Source organism: Rattus norvegicus, chromosome 3, assembly GCF_036323735.1.
Source record: "Rattus norvegicus strain BN/NHsdMcwi chromosome 3, GRCr8, whole genome shotgun sequence".
Classification (NCBI taxonomy): domain Eukaryota; kingdom Metazoa; phylum Chordata; class Mammalia; order Rodentia; family Muridae; genus Rattus; species Rattus norvegicus.
Window position 1 is genome coordinate 43199965 of NC_086021.1, and position 22358 is coordinate 43222322.

The 22358-nt window shown below is 40.3% G+C and overlaps 1 protein-coding gene across 3 annotated transcripts in view; it reads right to left on the bottom strand.

Annotated features, from left to right (window-relative positions):
* Positions 1 to 22355, bottom strand: part of Golga1 (golgin A1) — a 46920-nt gene extending 24565 nt beyond the window's left edge. The window contains 10 exon segments of one of the 3 annotated variants that reach the window (NM_001395022.1): positions 5676 to 5787; positions 6257 to 6426; positions 6871 to 6999; positions 8501 to 8533; positions 10137 to 10234; positions 11071 to 11145; positions 14275 to 14365; positions 20334 to 20616; positions 21502 to 21550; positions 22180 to 22355. In NM_001395022.1, coding sequence (NP_001381951.1) covers positions 5676 to 5787; positions 6257 to 6426; positions 6871 to 6999; positions 8501 to 8533; positions 10137 to 10234; positions 11071 to 11145; positions 14275 to 14365; positions 20334 to 20468 — 843 coding nt within the window. In that variant the 5' untranslated portion in view covers positions 20469 to 20616; positions 21502 to 21550; positions 22180 to 22355. 3 annotated transcript variants of the gene reach the window in all.
* Between the last annotated feature and the right edge of the window lie 3 nt (positions 22356 to 22358).

The following is a 22358-nucleotide window of genomic DNA, read 5'->3' on the forward strand; positions in this document are numbered from 1 at the left end:
GAATCACACTCCTAAGGCCCTGGATTCAATCCCTAGCAAGACAATAAACAAACCCCATAAACCAAAAAACAATAATGATATTCTTGGAAACTCAAGAGCTGGGTCCAGAGGGATAAAGCTAAGATAACTGCTTTAAAGACATCAAGAGAACTTCTGAAACAAATGACAGGAACCAATGGGCCATAGTGAATGTCACAGCTCGGGCTCAGAACAACAGTGACACTTCAGCCTGACATTCTGTCAATGAATGCAGTGATGATGGTGACAGATCAGGAGATTGTTCTTTTCATCACCACCAATCACCATATGCTGTTCAATGTCAGATCCAAGAATCCAGGAAGCTTTGAACACACAAGCATGAAGATCTGTGGCGGTCCTTCATCAACTGAGGATGCCCATTCTTGTCTCCTAACAGTACAGGTCACCAGACTTCAACTCATGTCTACATGTAGGAACAGTCTGAAGAATGGATGCACAACCCACAATTTAAAAAGCTTTTGTCAAGATTAAACATTATCTGTTGCTCTCCAAAAATTTACAGGTACAAACCCCCCCAACAAGTCTGATCTATGGGCGTAAAGATGAATGACTCACAGAACTAACAACAAAGCAACACAGCCATCCTGTAAGCCATGGGCATATAAGGTGCTTGAGAAGTGAAGGCAGCAGGGAATCTCTAAGACGCTCGGACTAGGCCTCCTAACAGGCAAGTACAGGTGCACACAGGTAGGCGAGGAAACAGCATTATGGGTAAAGAGCAGTGGCATAATCCAAAATAACCTTTGAACATTTCAGCGAGGGGTCATCTACATCAGGTTAGTCTGTGGCATGTTTGTAGGGGGATTGTCTTGATTTTATTGATTGATATGGAAATCCAGCCCAGTCCCTGGCTTGAAATCTTAGACTATGTTAAGTGCAGAGGGGTCTAAGTACAACTGAGCATGCATTCTTTCCTCTCTGCTCCAGGCTATAGATATAATGTGACAAGTGGATTGAAGTTCCTGCCACCTACATATCTCCTCAATAATGGACTGGTGGCTTGAGTAAGAATGCTCCAATAGGCTATTGTGTTTGAATGCTTAATAACCAGGGAGTGTAACTATTTGAAAGATTACAAGGTCTAGTGCATGCCTGCATGCTATCATGCTCCCTGCCATGATGATAAACATCTTAAACTGTAAGCCAGGCCCAATTAAATGCTTTCTTTTGTAAGATTTACCATGGTCATAGTACCTCTTCATAACAATAGATCACTGACTAAGATAGACTGTAACCTAAAATAAATCCTTTCTCCCTTAAGGCTGTTTAGTGGAACAGATAATACAAAGAGCTAAAACAAGTTCACCTGGACCAGGAAACTGGGTGGAAAAGGCCAGAAAGGCTGATGATGAGGTAAATCATAATATTCAGAAAGTGTATAAGGCAGGAAAGATGAATGTTAAGACAGTAAGGAAAACAGCTTCACTCAAACCTTTCTCATTATAATGCAAACCTGTATAATAGAAATACTTGCAAGAAGCATGGAGCACAACAGCAGTGGCTCCAGTACGCAAGCATGCATAAGCATTTCCCAGTATCTCTAGTCCTTACAATCACTGTTTACTGTGTCTATGCTACAAAAAACCAGACATCTCTCAGCAACACAGTGAGGATGCAAACAAGCCTGCACTTGTTCTACTGCATAATAATTTGAACGTGAGGAATACTATGGTGGCCCACTCCACTGAAGACCAGCCATCCTACACAAGTTACTGTGTTGGTCAGGCAGAAGAACATAAGGCCAGGGTCAGGATAAGAGTCAGTGGCCCGGCTCCACTTAGTCTTCTTATGGATCTCATTCCTAAAATGCTTTTGGTTTGGCTGTGCTACATCAGGCCTTTCACACCTGGGGCAGACTAATGAAACTGTTACAAGAAACAATCTCTGTGGCTAAATCTGCTTATTTTCTAAGTCTTCCTCTTCATCTACTCTCTAGCCATACCTAAGCCTCACATGGATGAGCCTAAAATAAAAGTTACTCTAAGATTGGGGATATAGAAGTAGGGTATAATGGTGCACGCCTTTAATCCCAGCACTCAGAAGGCAGAGGTAAGTGGATCTTTGTGAGTGGAAGGCCAGCCTGGTCTACATTGTTCCAAGCCAGCTAGAGCTACAAAGTGAGACTCTGTCTCAACAAAACAAAACAGCAAGGTTTAGAATACTTACAGCATGATTTCATTTATATAATAGCAAGAGGCATGAGAACAAATGAAGATACTGTATAGGAAGCAAATATGGTAAAAATATAAAATAAAGCATGAATTAAAACAATCTATAGTTGTGCTAAATAACAGTTATCATTATTATTTATTTTGTTTTTTTGAGACAGGGTCTCACTATATAGACACAGGCTGGCCTATGCCTTCTGAGTGCTGGAATTAAGGGGTGTGCACCACTATGGCCAACTTGTGGTTATTTCTAAAGAGAGAAAGGATGAGTGGAACAGTGAAGGACACACAGAAGCTTGCAGAGAAATACTGTTCTCTTAGCCTGAATTATACACAGGGCATCAACAGTTTATTACATAGTTTACCTCACCCTTATTCTTATAAATCTGTAAAGTCTATAAAGTCCTATGTGGCTATTAAGAACAACAATAAAAACCTACTCTCATGACCTTGGTACTAACTGACCTTCCTGTAATGTTCTCTAAGTAATGACTGGTAGTATCAGCAACTCAGACACTCAAGCCAGGAACAAAGATATTCAGTTTTGTTAGTCCCCCCAGCATTTCTTCAGTTTGTCCAACCTCCACTCGCCATTACTCTTAGCAATGCTACCATCATTATGCTGCTAAGCCTTACCATTTGAATTCAATGGCTGGGACCCACATGGTAGAAGAACTGACTCTTGAAGGATGCCCTCTGACCTCCACATGTATGCAATGGCACATACAATGCAAACATATGGATAAAAATAGAGGGATGGAGAGAGAAGATAGGGTAAGCAGTCCTTAATAATTGTGCTTTGCAAAGGCTTGTCAGATGATCCTGGGCTGAAGACTGATGCTCCAACATTCTGAGGAATTAGGGGGCTGTCCAGGTAGTCAATTGTTTACACTTGACTCCTACTATTTGAGAAGATATGTTTAGTGCTTTCTATATATATACTTGGGCAATGTTTAATTCGTTTTCAGATTTCTGATGTGGCTGAAGACTACTTTTAATCTCATGATCAAACCCAAGTTGTTTAAAATTGAGCGAGAGGTTATAGAGTGGTTATATAGGTCTTCAGATAGCATTACAGGCTAAAATCTAAACATAATGTAGGGATAGAATCATAATTCTTTAATGATGGTAGAGTACTTTATCTAATTGACAAATATGATAGACTGGAATGTCATTTGTATATCATAATGTGTAACTTACATGATATGGTTTGTTCAATATATGTCTGGGAGGTTTTTTGTTTTTTTTTGTTTTTTTTTAAATTGGACAGAAAAGGTGAGGTGTAGGGGCAGTTCTGATACTAAGGTCCTGTTCTCCAATTGGTTCTTGATCTATCAGTAAAGAAACCATGGGCCAATTGCTGGGTTGAAGGAAAAGGCAAAAGCCAAGCAGGCATGTGAGGTCTGAGGAAGAGTGGTGGTCTGTGGCCACTCCTATAGGCATGTGGTCAGGGATGTTTAGCACAAAGTTGCTAAGGTGGGAGGTGCAGAGATAAGAATATTGTTAAGAATACAGTATCTTCCAAGTGGGAGATGATAGCACCCAGTAATTGTGCCAAGAAGGCGAGTTGAAAATGAGCAACCTGTGTGTGTATCCTTTATCCATGGATTCAAGGGAAACTGGGTGGGTATCGTGGCCTCTTCCCGGAGCTTAGGCAGGGTAGCAAAAGCTACATGCTACACTCCTCCAAGTCTTTAATGTGCCAGTTCTTTTACTTGTCTCAGGGTTTTCCTGACTGAGATTCTCTCTGCTCATCCTTCCCTTTCCAACTTCAGCAGGGTATCATCAGGTTTGAAGGAGGCATTCAGATCCCATGAGGAGATCCGATCTGATGGCCTGTACAGGCTCCCACTGCATCTCAAAGACTTCCTTCAGTGCACTTATCAGAGTTAGTGATTATATACTGACATTATTACTGGTAAAAATCTGTCAAACTTTTCAAGACGATATGGCTCAGTAGGTTAAGGCACATGCCAACAAGTTGTACAACCTAGTTTGAAATAAACAACTTTTTAAAAAAAGATTTATTTATTTTATATATAAGTACACTGTAGCTGTCTCAGACACAACAGAAGAGGGCATCAGATGTCATTACAGATGGTTGAGAGCCACCATGTGGTTGCTGGGAATTGAGCTCAGGACCTTGGAAGAGCAGTCAGTGTTTTTAACCACTGAGCCATCTCTCCAGCCCCCATAAACAACTCTTTAAAAAGAAAAAAAGAAAAAAAAAAAAAAGGGAAAAAAAGTAAAAAGGAAAAGGAGGAGGTCATGTCTTACACCTTCTATCTCTATATCCCTGGAAGGGGCTAAAGAGATGGCTCAGTGGTTAAGAGCACTGACTGCTCCTCCAGACTTCCTGAGTTCAATTCCCAGCAACCACCTGATGGCTTAGAACCATTTGTAATGGGATCTAGGATCTGATACTCTCTTCTGGTGTACATGTAGACAAAGCACTCATATACATAAAACACAAACAAATAAACCATATATATTATATAAAGGGAAATAAATAGAATAATTTTTCATGGCAGATGATATGGCTCAGTAGGTGAAGGCACATGCCAACAAACCATACAGCCTAGTTTGATTCTTAGGACCTAACCAGTGGAAAGACAGAACTGACTACTGTGGGTTGACTTCTAATCTAATATACACACAGATACACAGACAGACACACATACATACACACACATAAAGAATAAAGAAGAGTCTTTCATACTCGGTTATTATTGTTCATCTATCTATTCTCAGAATTTAACACAGGCCTAAAGTTTTTTATACTGAGCAATCCATTTCTTTCAACCAAATCAAAAACAAAATAAAAATGATATTAAGTCCGAGGAAAATTCTGGGCATGTCAGTGACTGTTAAACGTTCTTCTACTCAAGGTCTATTATGTAATAGTTTAAGACATGATATTTTTCTTCATGGAGTTAGGGACTGAACTCAGGGCCTTATACTAAGCATGTGCTCTACAGCTGCACTAAATTCCTTAGCCCATAAGACATGGTTAGAACAAACAAATCACATGCTTTGCTTTATATGGGTACCGTGGCACATGCTTTTAATTTTAGCTACTTGGGAGACTGAGGTTAGATAGTTCTAAGTTCTAGACCACCCTAAGCAATTTAGACTAATCAAAACCAAAATATATAAATACTATGTTTTGAGAATTCCTGTTAGGATACTGTTTTCTTTTCCCTATTCACCTCTTCCACTTCTTAAAAAAAAGAAAGAAAAAAAAAAGTAAAGAAATGGAGGTCTTACATTGTTTTCAAAGCCAGTCTCAAATGCCTAAGCCTAAGTTCCTAGACTACAGGTATGTAACACCACATCTGGAAATACCATGTTTTCTGTTCAGTAACCTGGGAAGCGAGTAGCTGCTCCCCATGAGTACAATTGGGCTAGAACAGGAAGTGGAACCTGTGGGACACAGGAGGAAGTCCCTGTTCTTGCTCCTGATTTTACCTTTTGTAGGTCAATGGAAAACTGCTGGATGATCGCCTGGAGCTCTTGTTCCTTTTGTTCCAGGACTACAATCTTATGTTCTGCACCTGCTTTTGAAGCTGTCAAGTGGTCTCTTCATTAAAAGAAAGCAGACAATGAGCAAATTTTGATATTTCCTCTATTATTCTCCAAAGGAAGAATGCATATGACTCCTTACATTTCAGGCTGCAAGTGTTATTACAACCACACTAAGTTTATTTATCTTTGTGAAAAGGCTCCTTGGCTTTTAGAAGCAGAAGCAGGAAGACCACCCAGGTCTAAGCAATGAATTCTGTCTTTGAGTACTCAATAACTTACAACTCAAGTCAGATTGTACTGCTTAGCAGGACTAGAATAAACTTGTGCCTATGCAGGGGAGGGAGAGAGAGTCAGTGCTGTGATGAAGTAGAGGGCCTGAGGCCTCGGCATGTAAGGATAAATCCAGAAGCCATAAATCCAGCACTAAGATAAAGAAGTTGTCATGAGCAATGGGGACACGTGGGTGGGCTTTAGCAACGCTACACCAACACCTCTCCCAAGGGCCCCACAGACCAAGCAAGAACCTCTGTTCTTCCAGCGTTGCGCAATGTCTCTGCAATTCTTGTAGTCGCTGGCTTAAGTCAGATGACAACTGATTAGAAGTCACCAACTCCTCCTGAGTACGATTAAGGTCCCTGGTTCGTGCATCCAACTCGTGCTCCATCTTCCCTAAACATTCTTCTTTTTTTAAAAGCTGATAAGAAGACATAATGTCCCATTAGGCCACAGCCAAGAAACACACTTTAAACAGATGGTCCGACCACTGAGGAACTTGCTTCACAAGCTACCTGAATTCCATGCTGCAAGGAGAGAATGGATTCCTGAAAGTTGTCCTCTAACCATAGACAAGTTATGGCATATGCTTGCCTCCCCCCCCCCCCCACACACACAAAGAGAATGACATTTTTGTGGGATGAGAATTGGGCTGCATGTATAGTTATTAAAAAAAAAAAAAAGAAGGTAAAAAAGATACATTTCAAATAGAACTTTCCTACTTTGAATAAACCTAACATGTTGCAGTGTGGCTAACATCGGAGACTCTAAGGTGTTTCCAGTCTTGCAAGTGCTGATCTCTTGAGGCACACAGGCTCACTGCTCATTAGTACTCTTACTGAACTTCTACAACCGAAACACCTACCATGTGCTTCACTTTGCTGATTTCCTGTTGCTGGAAACCCTCTAACTCATCAATTTCATCTCTCTTTTGAAAAAGGCTCAAGCTCTGGTTCTTTACTTCTTGTAGCTGAGATGTTAGAAACCTTTTTTCCTATAAGAAGAAGACACCAGCTTAGGCAACCCAAGTATTAGAAATCTGTACTGTACAAGCAGAACTTTTAAAATTAGCTTTTAAACTGTGTAACACACACACACACACCTGCTACAACACATGTGTAGAGGTCAAATGAATAACTTGTGGGTTCCAGCGATGAAACTCAAGTCACCAGTGCCTTTTCCCATTTCTCCAGGCCCTAGCTAGACATTGTTTTGGGACAAGTTTTGCTATGTTGCAACTAGCTGTTCAATGGTCCTAGGATATCACCTTTGTTTAGCCAAGAGGCTCTCCTATCTCCTCAGCACTAAACCTTGAGCAATGTTCTGGTTCCTCTAATTTTGTTAGGCAGCATTCCCAATGTGGTTACAGGGTCAATCAGGATCAAATACCAAACAGATAGTAGAACCAATTTACCTGTGAGGTAAAAGGCACTAAAAAGAGGAAGAGATTATAAGAAAAACCCTCTCAAAGTATCCATCTGAACCAATAGTCCAATGGAAATTTAATTTTTTTGGTCATGGGATTAAGGAAATCAAGGAACACCATGTAGTCAAAGTTGAGGAATAAACATCTGAAGTATACTCTAACATCATTCTTCCTGTTCCCAAGTGCCACTCAAAGTCAGAGGGTACAAAGCCCAGTTAATGCAGCAGGCATCAGCCTTTGAGTAAATAAGGAAAAGGATGAGGGTAGAGAGTACAACAGGAAGAGCCAAATAAACGATACCCAGCATGCCCATTCATGAGGAAGAAGAGGCAGGCTACGGAAGTCATTTCAGTCTCCTAGTGTCCTGCTTTAAGGTACTACCATAACTAGTACTGAAAGCTGGGTACTGGGGAGAACAGTCTCATTTTGGCCCAATATATGAGATTTATTTTTAACATGTTTATTATTTGTGTGTGTGTGTGTGTGTGTGTGTGTGTGTGTGTGTGTGTGTGTGTGTGTGTGAACATGGGCTTGTGTGTACCATGGCTATATGTGCGGCGGTTCTCTCCTTCTACCATGTGGTTTCTAGAGACTGAACAGAAGCATCAGGCTTGGTAGCAAGCACCCTACACACTGAACCGCCTTGCCAGTTCCCACTTCTGACTTTAAAAGAATTTTGAGGTGGCTGGATCAGTGGTTAAGGGCATTTATTGCTATTCCAGAGAAGCTCTCAGCACCTGGGAACTAAGGCAAGTAGCTATGTGACTCTAGTTTTGGGGGGTCCGATTGTTCTGGCCTCCATGTGTGACCCATGTTGCATAGAGTCACACAGACAAAAATAACACACAGCATTTAACAAGCTAACAAGCGATTTAAAAAAAAGAATAGAATCTGTTGTTAGGGCTGGTCTTGAACTCACTCTGTAGCCAGGGCAGGCCTTGACCTTGCAATCCTCTTGCTTCAGTCTATTGAGTAGCTGAGATTACAGGCCTTTACCAACTAGTGCTGGCTGGAGAAAATAGTTCTAAACCATAAGATGATGCCAGCATGCATAAAACAAATGACTGACCTTTTCAAGCTGTTCCATCTTTTCTGACCATTCCTAAAACAAAACAAAATGAGAAGTAAGGCTTCCAGAGAAGAGAATATGCAATACTAAGACTTTCAGAAAACAACTTGCTCCTAAAAGTCATCATCATCATCATCAACAACAACAGGAATGGCATACAATAACATAAACAAACAAAAATACCCAATTCATTCAATATTAAGAAATTTAAGGGCTGGAGAGATGGCTCAGCGGTTAAGAGCCCCGACTGCTCTTCCAGAGGTCCTGAGTTCAAATCCCAGCAACCACATGGTGGCTCACAACCATCTGTAAAGAGATCCGATGCCCTCTTCTGGTGTGCCTGAAAACAGCTACAATGTACTCATATATAATAAATGAATAAATCTTTAAAAAAAAAGAAATTTAAGAATATTAAGAAAGCTAAATGTCCTTAAAAAAAAAAAGAAAATGAAATTTACATAAAATTCTCAGACACAATACAGGGCACTCAAGTCCTTTACTCTTCTGTGTCTCCAAGGAACACTGCTGTTACTTCTTGAGAGTGGGCAGCTAGGATCTACTGAGTTGGGTCACATGGCTGATCTTTAGACATTAATTTACTGAACGTCTTGGGCAGTAAGACCAAGAGTATTTGGTAATTGTCTGCACTCTTGCTTGATTTTCTAATATGTATTATGCCCTCTGGTGTGTGACAAAGGAGAGGGGATATTTGACTCCTCATTCACAAAACAAAATTCAAGGGAAATAACACTGGTACAAAAGGTCCAATCATATTAGCTGTAAAACAGTATGTACTATTTTTTGATTTTTTTTTTATATTTCTATACATTCACACACCATAGTTATCTGTTGAATACTAGTAGATGATGCTTTTATATTTATACTTCAAAACAAGCCAAGCATTTATCTACAGGATTATCACTATGAAACACTGACGTTTACCCTAATTTAAAACACTACTAACTATATCAAATATAACATACCCCACAGTTACTGTGATATTATTTTCCCTTTTACATGTTTTGTTTTGTAGTAACTAATTTATGTTTTTGGAGACAGGGTTTCATATAGACTGGGCTAGCCTTGAATACCTGATCCTCCTGTATCAACCCAAGTGTTGAGATTGAAAGCATGCACCACACCTGGCTTATTTTTCCTTTTATTGCCATTCATGTAGCACCTTGCCATTGCTGTTTCTATGGGGATCAAAAGTTCCCTTCTGTCTATACCTGATTTTGGAGAAAGGGTCAGAAGGGCTATGTGAACTGCTGTGAGTAATGACCAGTAATTATATTGGAACAGGTAGGTGCTTGGAGGTGTAGGGTTGAGGACAACTTTTTAGAGGGTGAGATCTTTTTTCTTATTTGTAGGTTCACTAGTAGATTATGGATACACCACTTTCCATTTCTATTTTACAAAGATACATAGAGAGAATAACTCTCTCACATTCTGGACACATTTCGTGATTAAACTGTCAAGTCTGATTTCCTAAGAAAAGGCCAAATGAATCCTTAAAGAACATAAATTCCTTTTCTTCTAGGTCAGAAAGACTTTTATCAGGTCTGTGTCATGATTTTTAAATTGGGTCCCTAAGTGAAATCTTTTCTTAGCCTTGGGCAGTACCACATTTAAATACCTGGTCCTTCCTGGCTAATGCCAAAGCCAGTCCTTCTGCCATTTTGGCTCTGTTGGCTTGGAATGTTTCATTCTGTTCTTGAAATTTCCGCATGGAAGCTGTTAACAAAAGGCTCTATTTGAGATATGGAAATACTTCAGAAACAGCATGATGAACAGCTCATGTGAGCAGTTTACAAATGTCACTAAATGGAACAAGGAAGGTCACAGACATAGATTATGACCCCGTGAAAAACTCAAATTTCTATGACCTTTCTGCCCTGGTAAGGGTCTGGGTCCTTCCTTTTGCTTTCTATAATAGTAAAGATATCAAACAGTAGCTTTTTGAGTGGTATCATGACAAACACTTAAGGTAGGTAGGCAGAAAACACCAAGGCTTCTGTGACGTGACCTCTTCACCAGAATTGAAAAATGAAATAAAAATCAAAGCCAGTAACAACAACAACAAAGTTTTATTTAGTTTTCTTCTGACCTCCTGTAGCACACTTTTCTTGGATGACAATACACAAGGAAAACATGAGTTGGGATAGGTAGGTCAATTTAACAAAATGTATGTCCATTTTATTGTTGATATAGTGATGTCAGAGCTGCTTTATAGTCAATATAACAATATGTTATGAAACTATGTTGAAAATATTCTCCTAGGTTAGACCCAAGGGCCAGGTACTAGATTGTACGAAAACCTAAGGGCAATCAGTAAGTGGGTCAACTAGATAAAGACAAGTACAGACGATCCTCTCTAAAGTAGTATATCTACAAGACAACACAAATGTGTTTACACTTGCTAACTTTCAGTCAAATGTCACATCAATCTTATTAAAAACAGTATAAAATAGAGATATGAGTTCTGATGAATATATATAACAATATATTAATTCATTTAAAATGCTAAAGCCTAAAAAAGATTAAAGAAAGCAGAAAAAAAAAATACGTACAATCCTGGTGTTTTTCTAATGCAATTTCAAGCTTCTCTTTTATCTTCTGCAAGTTTCGGACCTGTTCAGCATAGTCTTGGGTGAGGAGGGTGATGCACATACCAGGAGTGGACAAACATCAGGAAAGGAAGTTAATTAAACAAACAAACAAATAAACAAACAAAAAAAGTGAATGAAAATGATGATGATTTTCTTAACCTGAAAACCAGTCCTGTTAAGAAAAGCTAGGTAGAAAGCCTCCCATTAACAATGAATGACACAGGCAAATGGGAATATTACAAACTTTCCATGGTATAAACAGTGAGTACAAACAGGTAGATTTGTTTAGCTTTGACAGAAAACAACAATTAGGCTAGGCCTGGTCATCAGAAATGCCCTGGTATAAAAAACCCACCATCATCTCCATTCTTCTGTTCTAAGTCTCAGTGTTCCTTTGGTGGTTGGAATAAGAATGGACATAGACACATATATTTGAACATTTTGTCGTCAGGAAGTTGGACTATTTGAAAGGATTATAAGGATTAGGAGGTAGGACCTTATTGGAAGTATATCACAAGGGGTGGGCTTGAGATTTCAAAAGCCAGGTGGAGTGAGTGAGTGAGTGAGTGAGTCAGTCTGTCTGTCTGTCTCCCTCTGCCTATGGATAAGAATGTAACTCTCAGCTACTGCTCCAGCAACTGCCTGCATGCTACCATACTCCCAGCTATGATGATAATGAACTAAATTTCTGGAACTGTAAGGAAGCCCCCAATTAAGTGTTTTCTTTTATAATAGTTGCTTTGGTCATGCTTCTCTACATACCAATAGAACAATGACTTAAGACAGTTCCCATTCCCTGTGGCCCTTAGCAGTATGGCAGATCAAGGGTAATCACGAAAAGCTCACTTGCAACCATACAAGTGAACAGCAGTGGTTAGGTAAATAGCAAACACCTTAGCATAGAACTGCCTTTATGGTGTAGGTGCTTAATCTCTAGATTGGTGTAGGTGTTCCCTTTCTATATAGGAAATGAGTGGTACATAGGTTACCTCAAAGGTGAAAGAATTATCTGGGGTGCCAAAGAAAACAGTATGCTATAATATAAAAGTAGAGAGTAGTTAAAATCTCAACTTTGCCAGTTCGTAGCCAAGAATCTTAAGTAAATTGTGGATCCAGAATATTACTTATTTTAACTGGTATTAATAACATCTATTTCTCTCTCTTTTGGGGACAGGGTTTCTCTGTGTAGCCCTGGCTGTCCTGTAACTTCCTCTGTAGACCAGGTTGACTTCAAACTCAGAGATCCACCTTCCTCTGCCTCCTGAGTACTGGGATTAAATGTGTCTAATTACATGTCAGGCCTAATTACATATATTTCAAAGGAAGCATTAAAGCAATCTACACATTAAGTGCTTGGCACACAGCAATGAGTAAAACATAGCAGCTATTGTTATTACTCATACAAAGCCAGTGACAATTCCTAAGATGTTAAGTGGACTGATGAATGTCAAGGTCAACCACTCTCTTTCTGTATTGGGAAAAGCACTTACTAACACTACAAGTGCCTTCCCAACATTAAGGAATAGTTATTTCACTTTGAATTACTGGTGTTTACAGGTATCAAGATAGAACAACCAACTTTAGGATAGTTGTACAAGATACTAACAACTGACTTTAAGCAGACTGGAGCTAGGTCTGAATCTTAGTTTGGATCCCAGCTTTACTACTCACTACTGTGCACCTTATCTTGGAGACCCCAAGAAGCTGATCCTGAGGGAAAAATGATTAGTAACAGTGTGAACAATGCTATAGACCTTTGACAGCTATAAAAATCTATTTTACATACAATCCAGTGAATTTTAGTTTAACTGCTTTCACCCCAACAAAACTGGCAAAAATTAAGGAACAAAAGGAGACATATAAATCATGAACCATTTCACAGAACGAAGCTATCAAAATATGTCCAGTGTCAAAAACAATATAAAACCTCACAGTTCTATTATGAACATGTCTTGTTTGGTTAAAGGATATAATGGGAGTTGTGTAGATTATAAACTGAACAGAATAAGAATTGAGTAAGAATGGCCTCCAGAGGCTCATATATTTGAAAGTTTAGTCACGCAAGGAGCAGCCCACTTTTAGAGGGATTAAGAGGTACGGTCTTGACGGAGCAGGTGCGACCCAGTTGATGGAACTGTGTCACTGGGGGTGTTCTTTGAGGTTCAAAGGCCCATACCCGGCCCCCATTGTCTCTTTTTGTGTTCACACCAGGATTTAGGTTTCTGCTTCTTCTCAGGACCACACTTGCCTGAAATCACGCACTCCACATGATTACAATGTAAACTAATCCTCTGAAACTAAGCAAGCCCCCAATTAAATGTTTTCTTTTTTAAGAGCTGCCTTGGTCATGCATGGTGTTTCTTCATAGCAACAATAGTACAGTGACTAAGACAGAGATGTAATGAGAATTACATCTCTTAAAGATGCAGGTAATAAAGTTAGGCAAACCAGTAAAAAGTGGCCTCAAGCCCTGGAGCAAGACTCACATGGGTGATGTGAGCTACACTAAGTAGCAGCCCAGCACCAAAGCACATGGATTCAACATCTGCTGATCATTCCCTATTGTACACGTAGTGGTCCCTATAATTTTGCATCTGAAAGTAAGCTATGCTAATGGTGGAACATGGCCAAATCTATTCTACAATACTTTTCTCATTGTAAAAAAAAAAAAAAAAAAAAAAAAAAAAAGAGTCTTCAAACTCCATGTTTTGTTTTTTTTTTTTAATTTTCTGTGCACATGCATGCATCAAGAAAAACTTTCAGGTTCTTTCTTTCCTCCAGTTGGGTCCCAGGGATCAAACTCAGTTGTCAGTCTTGGCAGGGGTCCACTGATCCTCTGAATCATCTCTCTGACTCCCCTACCCCTCCAGGATCTTGCTACGTAACCTAGGCTGGCCTGAAATCTAGAAACTTCCTGCCTCCCTGAGTACTACTATCAAAGGCCTGTACCACAATACCATCCTTTATATGGGCTTTAAATATTTTTTATAGCTGAGACTAGAAACTCCAGGAACCGAAAAATAGATGCTTTTAAAAAATAAAAATTTCTGATTAGGAGATCAAATGTTATGTGGAAGTTACTATAGAATTACCCTATAAAGCAGGCTTATAGCAGGGGAGGGGCACTTGGCCTATATCTACTGTCTATGGTTTCTAGACACATACCAGAGAGTCTGGCCTCTAACTTCCGTATCTGTTCATTTCTTCTCAAAAGCTGGGATGACAGATCTTCTCTGGAGCTGCTTCCATCGGAAGCCTGTTGGGACGATGAAGGACAGACCAGTTCATGTGTGTTCTAGCCCTGTGAGCCAGCACTAGTTAGAAAAGCAACACCTCTTCTTTAATGTTTATTCCATTTTAGTTGACTGTAATCACTAAAGCCTTCCTAATGAGGCCTTACTCCTTCATCTGTAAAGTGAAAGTGACACTACCTTCCTGAGTGACATGAAGACCATAGGTGCTGTTACACAAGCATATGTCACATAAGTCTATGCTGGTGTAAGCTACAGCAATAAATACTGCCCTTTGTGTAACAGTATAGAATACATAATTTCATTATGATCATATTACATCAAAAATATAATACAAGGGTTGGGGATTTAGCAGGGCCTAGCAAGCGCAAGGCCCTGGGTTCAGTCCCCAGCTCCGGGGGTGGGGTGGGGGGAGGATATAATACAAAAAAAAAAAAAAAAAAAAAAAGAAAGAAAGAAATCACTTTGTCTTCTAAAGACTTGAGTTCCTGGAATAAAGGGGGTAGGGCCTTTAACAAAGAACCATAGTCTTGTGTATGGCTAAGACTTTATCCTGTATTGATAAAGCTTCAGTATCTCCATTTACAAAACAAAAGGTTATTAAAATGCATCAGACGTTCACAGAGAACATGCATTCAATAATTCAATATATGAATAGGCATCTACTTTCCGCCTCAACAGTCAGTTATTTTAAAACTTGTAGAAAGTTGTGTGTGGTACTGTATACTTTTAATTCCAGAATTGGGAGGCAGAGGCAGGTGACTCTTGGAGTTTAAGGCTAGCCTGATCTACATAGGCTGTTCTAGGACAAGACAGTCAGACTCTGTCTCAAAAACAAACAACTTATCAAACCAGGCCTTAACACCCAGCTCAGGAAGCAGAGATGACATATCTCTGAGTCAGAGGATAGCCTGGGTTATATGGTGAGATCCTGTCCTTAAAACAGTAACAACAACAACAAAACCCTCAAAACTTAAAAGTCTATGCATATTACTATTACTTTGGATAACATCTGTTTATGCTAAGACATAGTTTACTGTTGGGGAAGAGGTTTCTTTTTGGTTTTGAGACACAGTCTCATTTTGTAGTTCAGGCTGGCCTTGAACTTGGTTGTATTATTGCCTCAGCTTCTTGAGTTCTGGAATTACAGGCATAAGTCACCATGCACAGCTAAGATTCTAACCCTTTGTTCCTTGATTGTTCTGCATTTATTTATTTATTTAAGGATATGTATGTACATTTGTGTGGAGGTCAGAGGACATTTGCAGGAGTTGGTACTTATCTACCATATGGGTCCTAGGGATCAAAGTTAAGTAATCAGGTTTGGCAGCAAGTGCTTTTACCCAATAAGCCATCCCTGCAGTTTGGATACTCAGACTCTTTTCTTTTCTTATCTTTTCTTCTTTTTTAAAAAAGATTTATTCATATATAAGTACACTGTAGCTCTCTTCAGATACACCAGAAGAGGGGATCAGATCTCTTTACAGATGGTTGTGAGCCACCATGTGGTTGCTGGGAATTGAACTCAGGACCTCTGGAAGAGCAGACAGTGTTTTTAACTCCTGAGCCATCTCTCCAGCCCCTTATCTTTTCACTACTATTATTACTTCTTCTGATGAAGAACAATGAGTTGAAGGAAGTAGGGTGGGGTGGGAGGAGTAAAACAAAGTAAGCATGTAGCAAAATGCCTTAAGGAAAATCACTCATTTGTAAGCTACTTACAAAATATTTTTTTGAAATAGGGGCTGGGGAGATAGTTCAGTGGGTAAAGTACCTGCTGTAGAAAGGCTTAAGTTCGGACCTGCCAGGTATGGTGGTGCATTCCTGTGACCCCTGTATTGTGTGGGGGGCGAGAAGACAGGCAGACACCACAGCAAAATGGTGAGCTCCAGGCTCAGTGGGTAAGAGCACTTGCTGGGCAAGAATGAGAACTTGAGTTGAATTTCTAAGCACCTGATAAAATACCAAACATGTCTGCATATATCTGAACCCCAATGTTAGGGGAGGAGGGTGGAGACAAGTGGATTATAAGAACTCCTTAGCCAGCCTTCACAGCTCAAAGGAATTTCTAACTGAGTGAGAGACCCATTCTGAAAGAAGTCAGAGAGCAAGTGAAAGAAACACAATTTCCTCTTCCCCTTTGCATGTGTGTGCACCTAGGCACCCACATACATACGCAAAAACACAAGACCAAAAAATAAAATAAAATAAAATAAAATGGTAGGGATCAATAGAGGAGGATTCCCAAAGCTGACCTCTAGCATCCACATATGCCTGCATGCATAGGTAAGTATGCCTGCACATATATGTGCATACTTAATGGACATCACATACACATGTGGGGGCAGGTAAACAAAATTTAAAAACTAGAAGAAAATTGTTTTACTTTTTTTTTTTTTTTTTTTTTTTTTAGACAGTATTTTCCTATGTGGCCCAGTCTGGCCTTGAGCTGAAGATCTTCCTTCCTTAGCCTCCCAAGAACTAAGATTATAGGTGGCACCCTTATGATACCTGAGTCTTTGGTTTTACTGAAAGTTTCAAAACTCCATCAAAGTAGGGAGAGTGGCCTAGCAATCATTTCTCATTTGCCCCTCAAATGTTTGCTTCTTCAATTCTCATTTTGATAAAGTTCAAATAACAGGCATCAGAAACTTTCGTTCTGAACTCTAATACACATTTCTAAAGAATGCTATTTTTCTACTTAGGCAGAATTCTGTTAGCACAACAAACAAAATAATACTAATAATACCTCATCTTTTATACTGTTTTTCAGTTTATCTCCATGATGGTTTTATAGGCGGATGAACAATTGCCAACCCATTTTAAACATTTATTTAACTGTTCAGGTACTTGCCATTCAATCTTTACCAGGAGCCAGTTTCTTTCTTTCTTTCTCTCTCTCTCTCTCTCTTTTTTTTTTTTTGGTCTGGTACTGAGTAAACCTAGGAACCTAGGGCTTATAAAAAGATTCTGTACTAGGGATTGAATCTAGGGCTTCACATATGTTGGTAAAGTGCTCATCCAGTGAGCCTTACCATTTGAGGGTCAGTGTCAAGGGCAGTTAAAAGTCGTGTGTGGAGTCACGGCACCTGGGTTCAAGTCCCAGTTTCACCATTCTTAGCTGCAAGGACCTGATCTGATTACCCAACTGCCCTGTGCACTGTTTCCCTCAAGGCGAACTGTGACAGTGACTGTGACTGACCTTACAAAGCTGTATGAGGAGTACCTAAAGCAGCATTTGTCAGCCTCCGGAAGAGAGGCTGCCACACATTACTCCTATTACACACCGCCTTCTACTAGTGCTCTTCTCTGTTTACACATCTGTAACAGATGACATTGGTAGCTTAGATGACAGAAATGGACTTCTTAGTTCTGCAGTTTGAGAATGGCCCAGGGAAATGGCTTTAGTTCTGCACTTTGAACAGGGCCCAGTCAAAGTTTAGTGTTTGGTAAGGGCTCACTTTTTAGTTCATGGATGGGCACCTTTTGGCTACAACCTGCATGGTAGAAAAGAAAAGGTAATGTCTGGAGCCTTTATTTATAAGGGCACTGATCCTAAATACCCAGGGCTCCTGACTTAATCCTCTCTCCAAGGTCCTACTTCCTAATGCCAACAGCGGCGAACTGTGGGGGACATAAACAGAACAAGTTGTCTTATTACTGGGAATGAGATATCCTAGACTCTGGCATTGTGCTAAACATTAGGAACAGTGGTGAAACAGGCTTCCCTAAAACGGTAGCAGCAACAGAGGCTAATTATGAAATACTTACTAAGGACTGGGTCCTATAGTATTTCTATAGGAAATGCTTATTTCCTGTATATTATGGGTGTTTTGCCTGCATGTATGTCTGTGCATCAGATGTGTACAGTATAGCATCCCTCAGCAGACATTTTCTAAGTCACAGCTCAGTACTTGGGGAACAGAGTATAATGCTGTAGGAGTTTGCATTTTCCACCAAGCCTTGTTTCCCTATCTCTCCCCTGATGATGGCAGTCAGTGAAAGTCTATACTGAGTACTCCTAGCATATCACCCAGCCTAGGGGATGGTTTGAGAGATCCCTGACATATACTTTAATAAAGAGATCCAGTTTATAGTCCTGCTTCACAGATATGGGAACCAAACAAAGAAAAGTGAAGAAAGCTGTCCACTGTCACACAGTAATAATGAAGTAAGAAATCAATTCCTTTTTTTTTCCCCCCCCCCGGAGCTGGGAACTGAACCCAGGGCCTTGCACTTGCTAGGCAAGCGCTCTACCACTGAGCTAAGTCCCCAACCCCGAAGTAAGAAATCAAATTGAGGGGCTGGGGATTTAGCTCAGTGGTAGAGCGCTTACGTAGAAAGCGCAAGGCCCTGGGTTCGGTCCCCAGCTCCGAAAAAAAAAAAAAAAAAAAAAAAAAAAAGAAATCAAATTGAGCTTGGTGAGGTGTCACCTGTCTTTAATCCCAGCCCTCAGGAAGCAGAGGCAAGGAGATCTCTTTGAGACTGAAGTCAACCAGGCATACAAAGTGAGATCGTGTTTCAAGAGGAAAAGAAAATAAAGCCCAAGTCTTGGTTTCATAACTGACCTGTGTGAGTGAAGTGCTTCACTTTATTGCCTTTCATGGAACTCCTGGTTTTGTTGGAATTATCATCAAGTGAGTCAGTGCTAGTAATTCAGAGTAACAGGTGCTACTACTGAGGAAAGAGAAAATATGCACCAAACTCAGGAGGAAAGGGTTCAAGGGGCTTTCTAGAAGTAACATGAAAGGAGAATCTCTGAAGGATGCCCAAAAATCTGTCAGAAGGACACAGCACAAAAGGGAGCAACATGTTCTAGAGAGAGTAAACGGTATCAAACAATTCTTGGCAGGAAGCATTAAAGCTTGTTTCAAGAAGGTCAATAAATTAAATATGCATCTAGCATAGGGTGTAAGAAAGTTGAGTAAGATCAAGTTGGGTAGGTAAGCTATTTTAATGTTCTATTTCTTACATGGGAACTAGATTTGCTTCATGACTTATACTTTACATATACATTGTTCTTTACATGTTTTCTTTCCTTGTAGACCCATAGGATAAACCTGCTTTTATGTTATATGCATTCATATATAAGAATATATCAAGCACTAAAATCCTTTAAAGAGCTATTTAACTTAGTATAATTCTCAAGCATTACTCTTTCCTAATAAAGCAGCATACTGTGAAATCTTACAAACATAGACACAGACACAGACACACACACTGAACAACATAGGATACTGAATCCATAGAGATAAAATAACAATGACTTAAAATTTATAGGCCTGGGCTGGAGAGATGGCTCAGAGGTTAAGAGCACTGACTGTGCTCTTCCAGAGGACCTGAGTTCAATTCCCAGCAACCACATGGTGGCTCATAACCATCTGTAATGGGATCTGGTGCCCTCTTCTGGTGTGTCTGAAGACAGGGACAGTATATTCATATGCATAAATCTTTAAAAAAAAATTATGTGCCTGTGGAGAAAACAAGATGTACATTCATCCATCCATCCATCCAATTATTATTCATTTATTTATTTTTTTTGTTTCTTTTTTGAGACATGGTTTTTCTTTGTAGTCCTGGGTACCCTGGAACTAGCTTTGTAGATGAGGCTGGCCTCAAACTCAAAGAGATCCTTTGGCTTCTGCCTCTCAAATGCTGAGATTAAAGGTGTGCACCACCACACAGGGCAAGATGTACATTTTTATAGACTAAAACACAAAAAAAGATGCACAAATTATATAAACAGAAAAACAAAATAAGAGGGTAGTGCACAGAATACACAAGGGGAAAATAGATAAAAATAACAAAGCAAATGCTAGTAAGAATGAAAAATGAGAAACTCAGAGTTTTCTACATCTATAAACTAGAAAAAGCACAAAATCTAAAAACTTTTCTCGGCAAGTTTTCTTGCATTAGTATTTAGGAAACACATACTGACTCCATCAAACATTCAAACAGAGAGAAGACACTTACAAAATCATCTCCTGAGTCAGCCCCCATGGAAGCCACAGACTCCTTGCTCACAGACCGAGGGATCCTAGGAGTGCAGCCTGGCCTCTGAGCAACAGCAGTCTCCTCTGCAATTTTCTTCTTTAGTTTTGCAAACATGTTTGCTGTGTGGATATCTTTCAGGGGAAACTAACCCCTGGACTTCTCAGTGAATGGAATTCATACACAGGTACCTAAAAGGTTCCACACCTCCAGGCTAGCTGCATCCCACTTAAATGTGGGCCAAAGAATTTTGGCAACACAGGATCTATAAATCAGATGAAAGAGATAGTTCCAAGTTAAATAGCTGTCAGTCTGAGGTTTCAAAAGTAGTTTCATAGTAAGTATATATTAGATCATAATTATTAAACTTTAAAAAACACTCAGGTGCTTGACTTACATATATGAATAAGGACATCTGGTCTGAAAGACGCATAACAACCTGCCAAGGACTACATGGCTAAGCATCTAGGGCTAATGTCTAAACACAGAGCTGACTCATAAACCCCAACCTTTTGTTTTAGCTATGGTGTAACATGTAACATTTTCCAGGTCAACACCATGTAATCATGACTTTATGTTTTGACTCTTTCTTCTAATAATATATTTACTAAGAATTTAGTGTATATACAACTCAATCCCTGGGTTTCAATCAGGTGCTTCATCCTAGAGGGAGGAAAAGTTACAACAGAAAAAAACCACCAAGGAACCCAGACTAACTAGTCATCAGAAACCCTTCAACTTTTCACACATGTGTGGAAATGTATACTTTTCTTTGTTCTTGATAGTATTACCTCAAGCCCCAATTTCTTCCCATATGACATTTAACATAAGATTCAAAATTTCTTTCCTTCAATGGTATATAAAACATTACTGGGCCAGATGTGGTGGTGCAGAGGCAAAAGGATCTTTGTGAGTTCAAGTGGTCTACACAGCTCCAGGTCAGCCAGGGAGGGCTGCATAGTGAGATCTTGTCTCAAAAACAAAATAAAGCAAACTCTTACTGTTCTGTTTCAACCTTAACTTTCCACGTCTTGTGAAGGATACGGTCTGCTGTAAGATGACAGATGACTCCTTACCACTTCAGATTATCCATTAGGTCTATGAAACCCTTCAAAATGCTACCCCAGTATCTGTAAACCACTGTACTCACCTGTCTTATCTACTATGTTTAAGACAGTCTGGAGGTCAAAGTCACTGCCCTGTGTGAAAATAAAGATAACATAAGTTGGATGTTTCAAGTGCAAGATCAAAATGTTCAGCGGGAGCAAAAGACGGGGGCAAATACACCTCGCCACTACTGTACTACTGTCAATGAAGATGCTCCTCAGTCCCTGTGATCCGCCTAAGAATTTTACCTTTAAGCAGAAAGAATTTCTCATAGCATTGGAGCCTACATTCATGTCTCTAGGAGTTCTGAGCAAAACATCTTGAGGCTTCCCAGTGACAATATTTATTTCACATACATTAGATGTTTACATGGTCTGGCTTGTGGTTTGGTCCCTGAGCCCTTACACACACTAAGTTGCTGGCACAATCGACAGCATAGTTCAGACAGATGGTAAGGTACTGAGGTGCAGGTCATCGCAATTTGGATCCCACCACCGCTGGCTCGCTCCGGAGCCGAGGCCCTCCTAGGGCTGTCAACCAAGGGAGGGGCTCAACCTGTCTGACAGTAGGGAGACTGCGTCCCTGAAAAGAGTGGTGGCTTCGCTTAGGTCGGGCAGGGCAGTTCCAGACTCCCAGGCCAAGGGGGCAGCCTCCGCCCGGAGTCTCCTGAGCACTCCGGCACCGCCCCCACCCCCTGGGTTGGGGTTCATCGCGTCCCCACCTTGCGGTAGACCGCCGGAGGCCACGGGAGAAAGGGAGGCCTACTTGCGTCCAGGGACTCCAGTAGAGCACTTGCTGTCTAAGAGCAGCCACGCCTCCGCGGACTCTCGAGGGCTCTCGGCCCCCACCTCAGGCCGACGAGCCGAATACCGACCCGGAACCGCACGTTTGCCGCGCGCC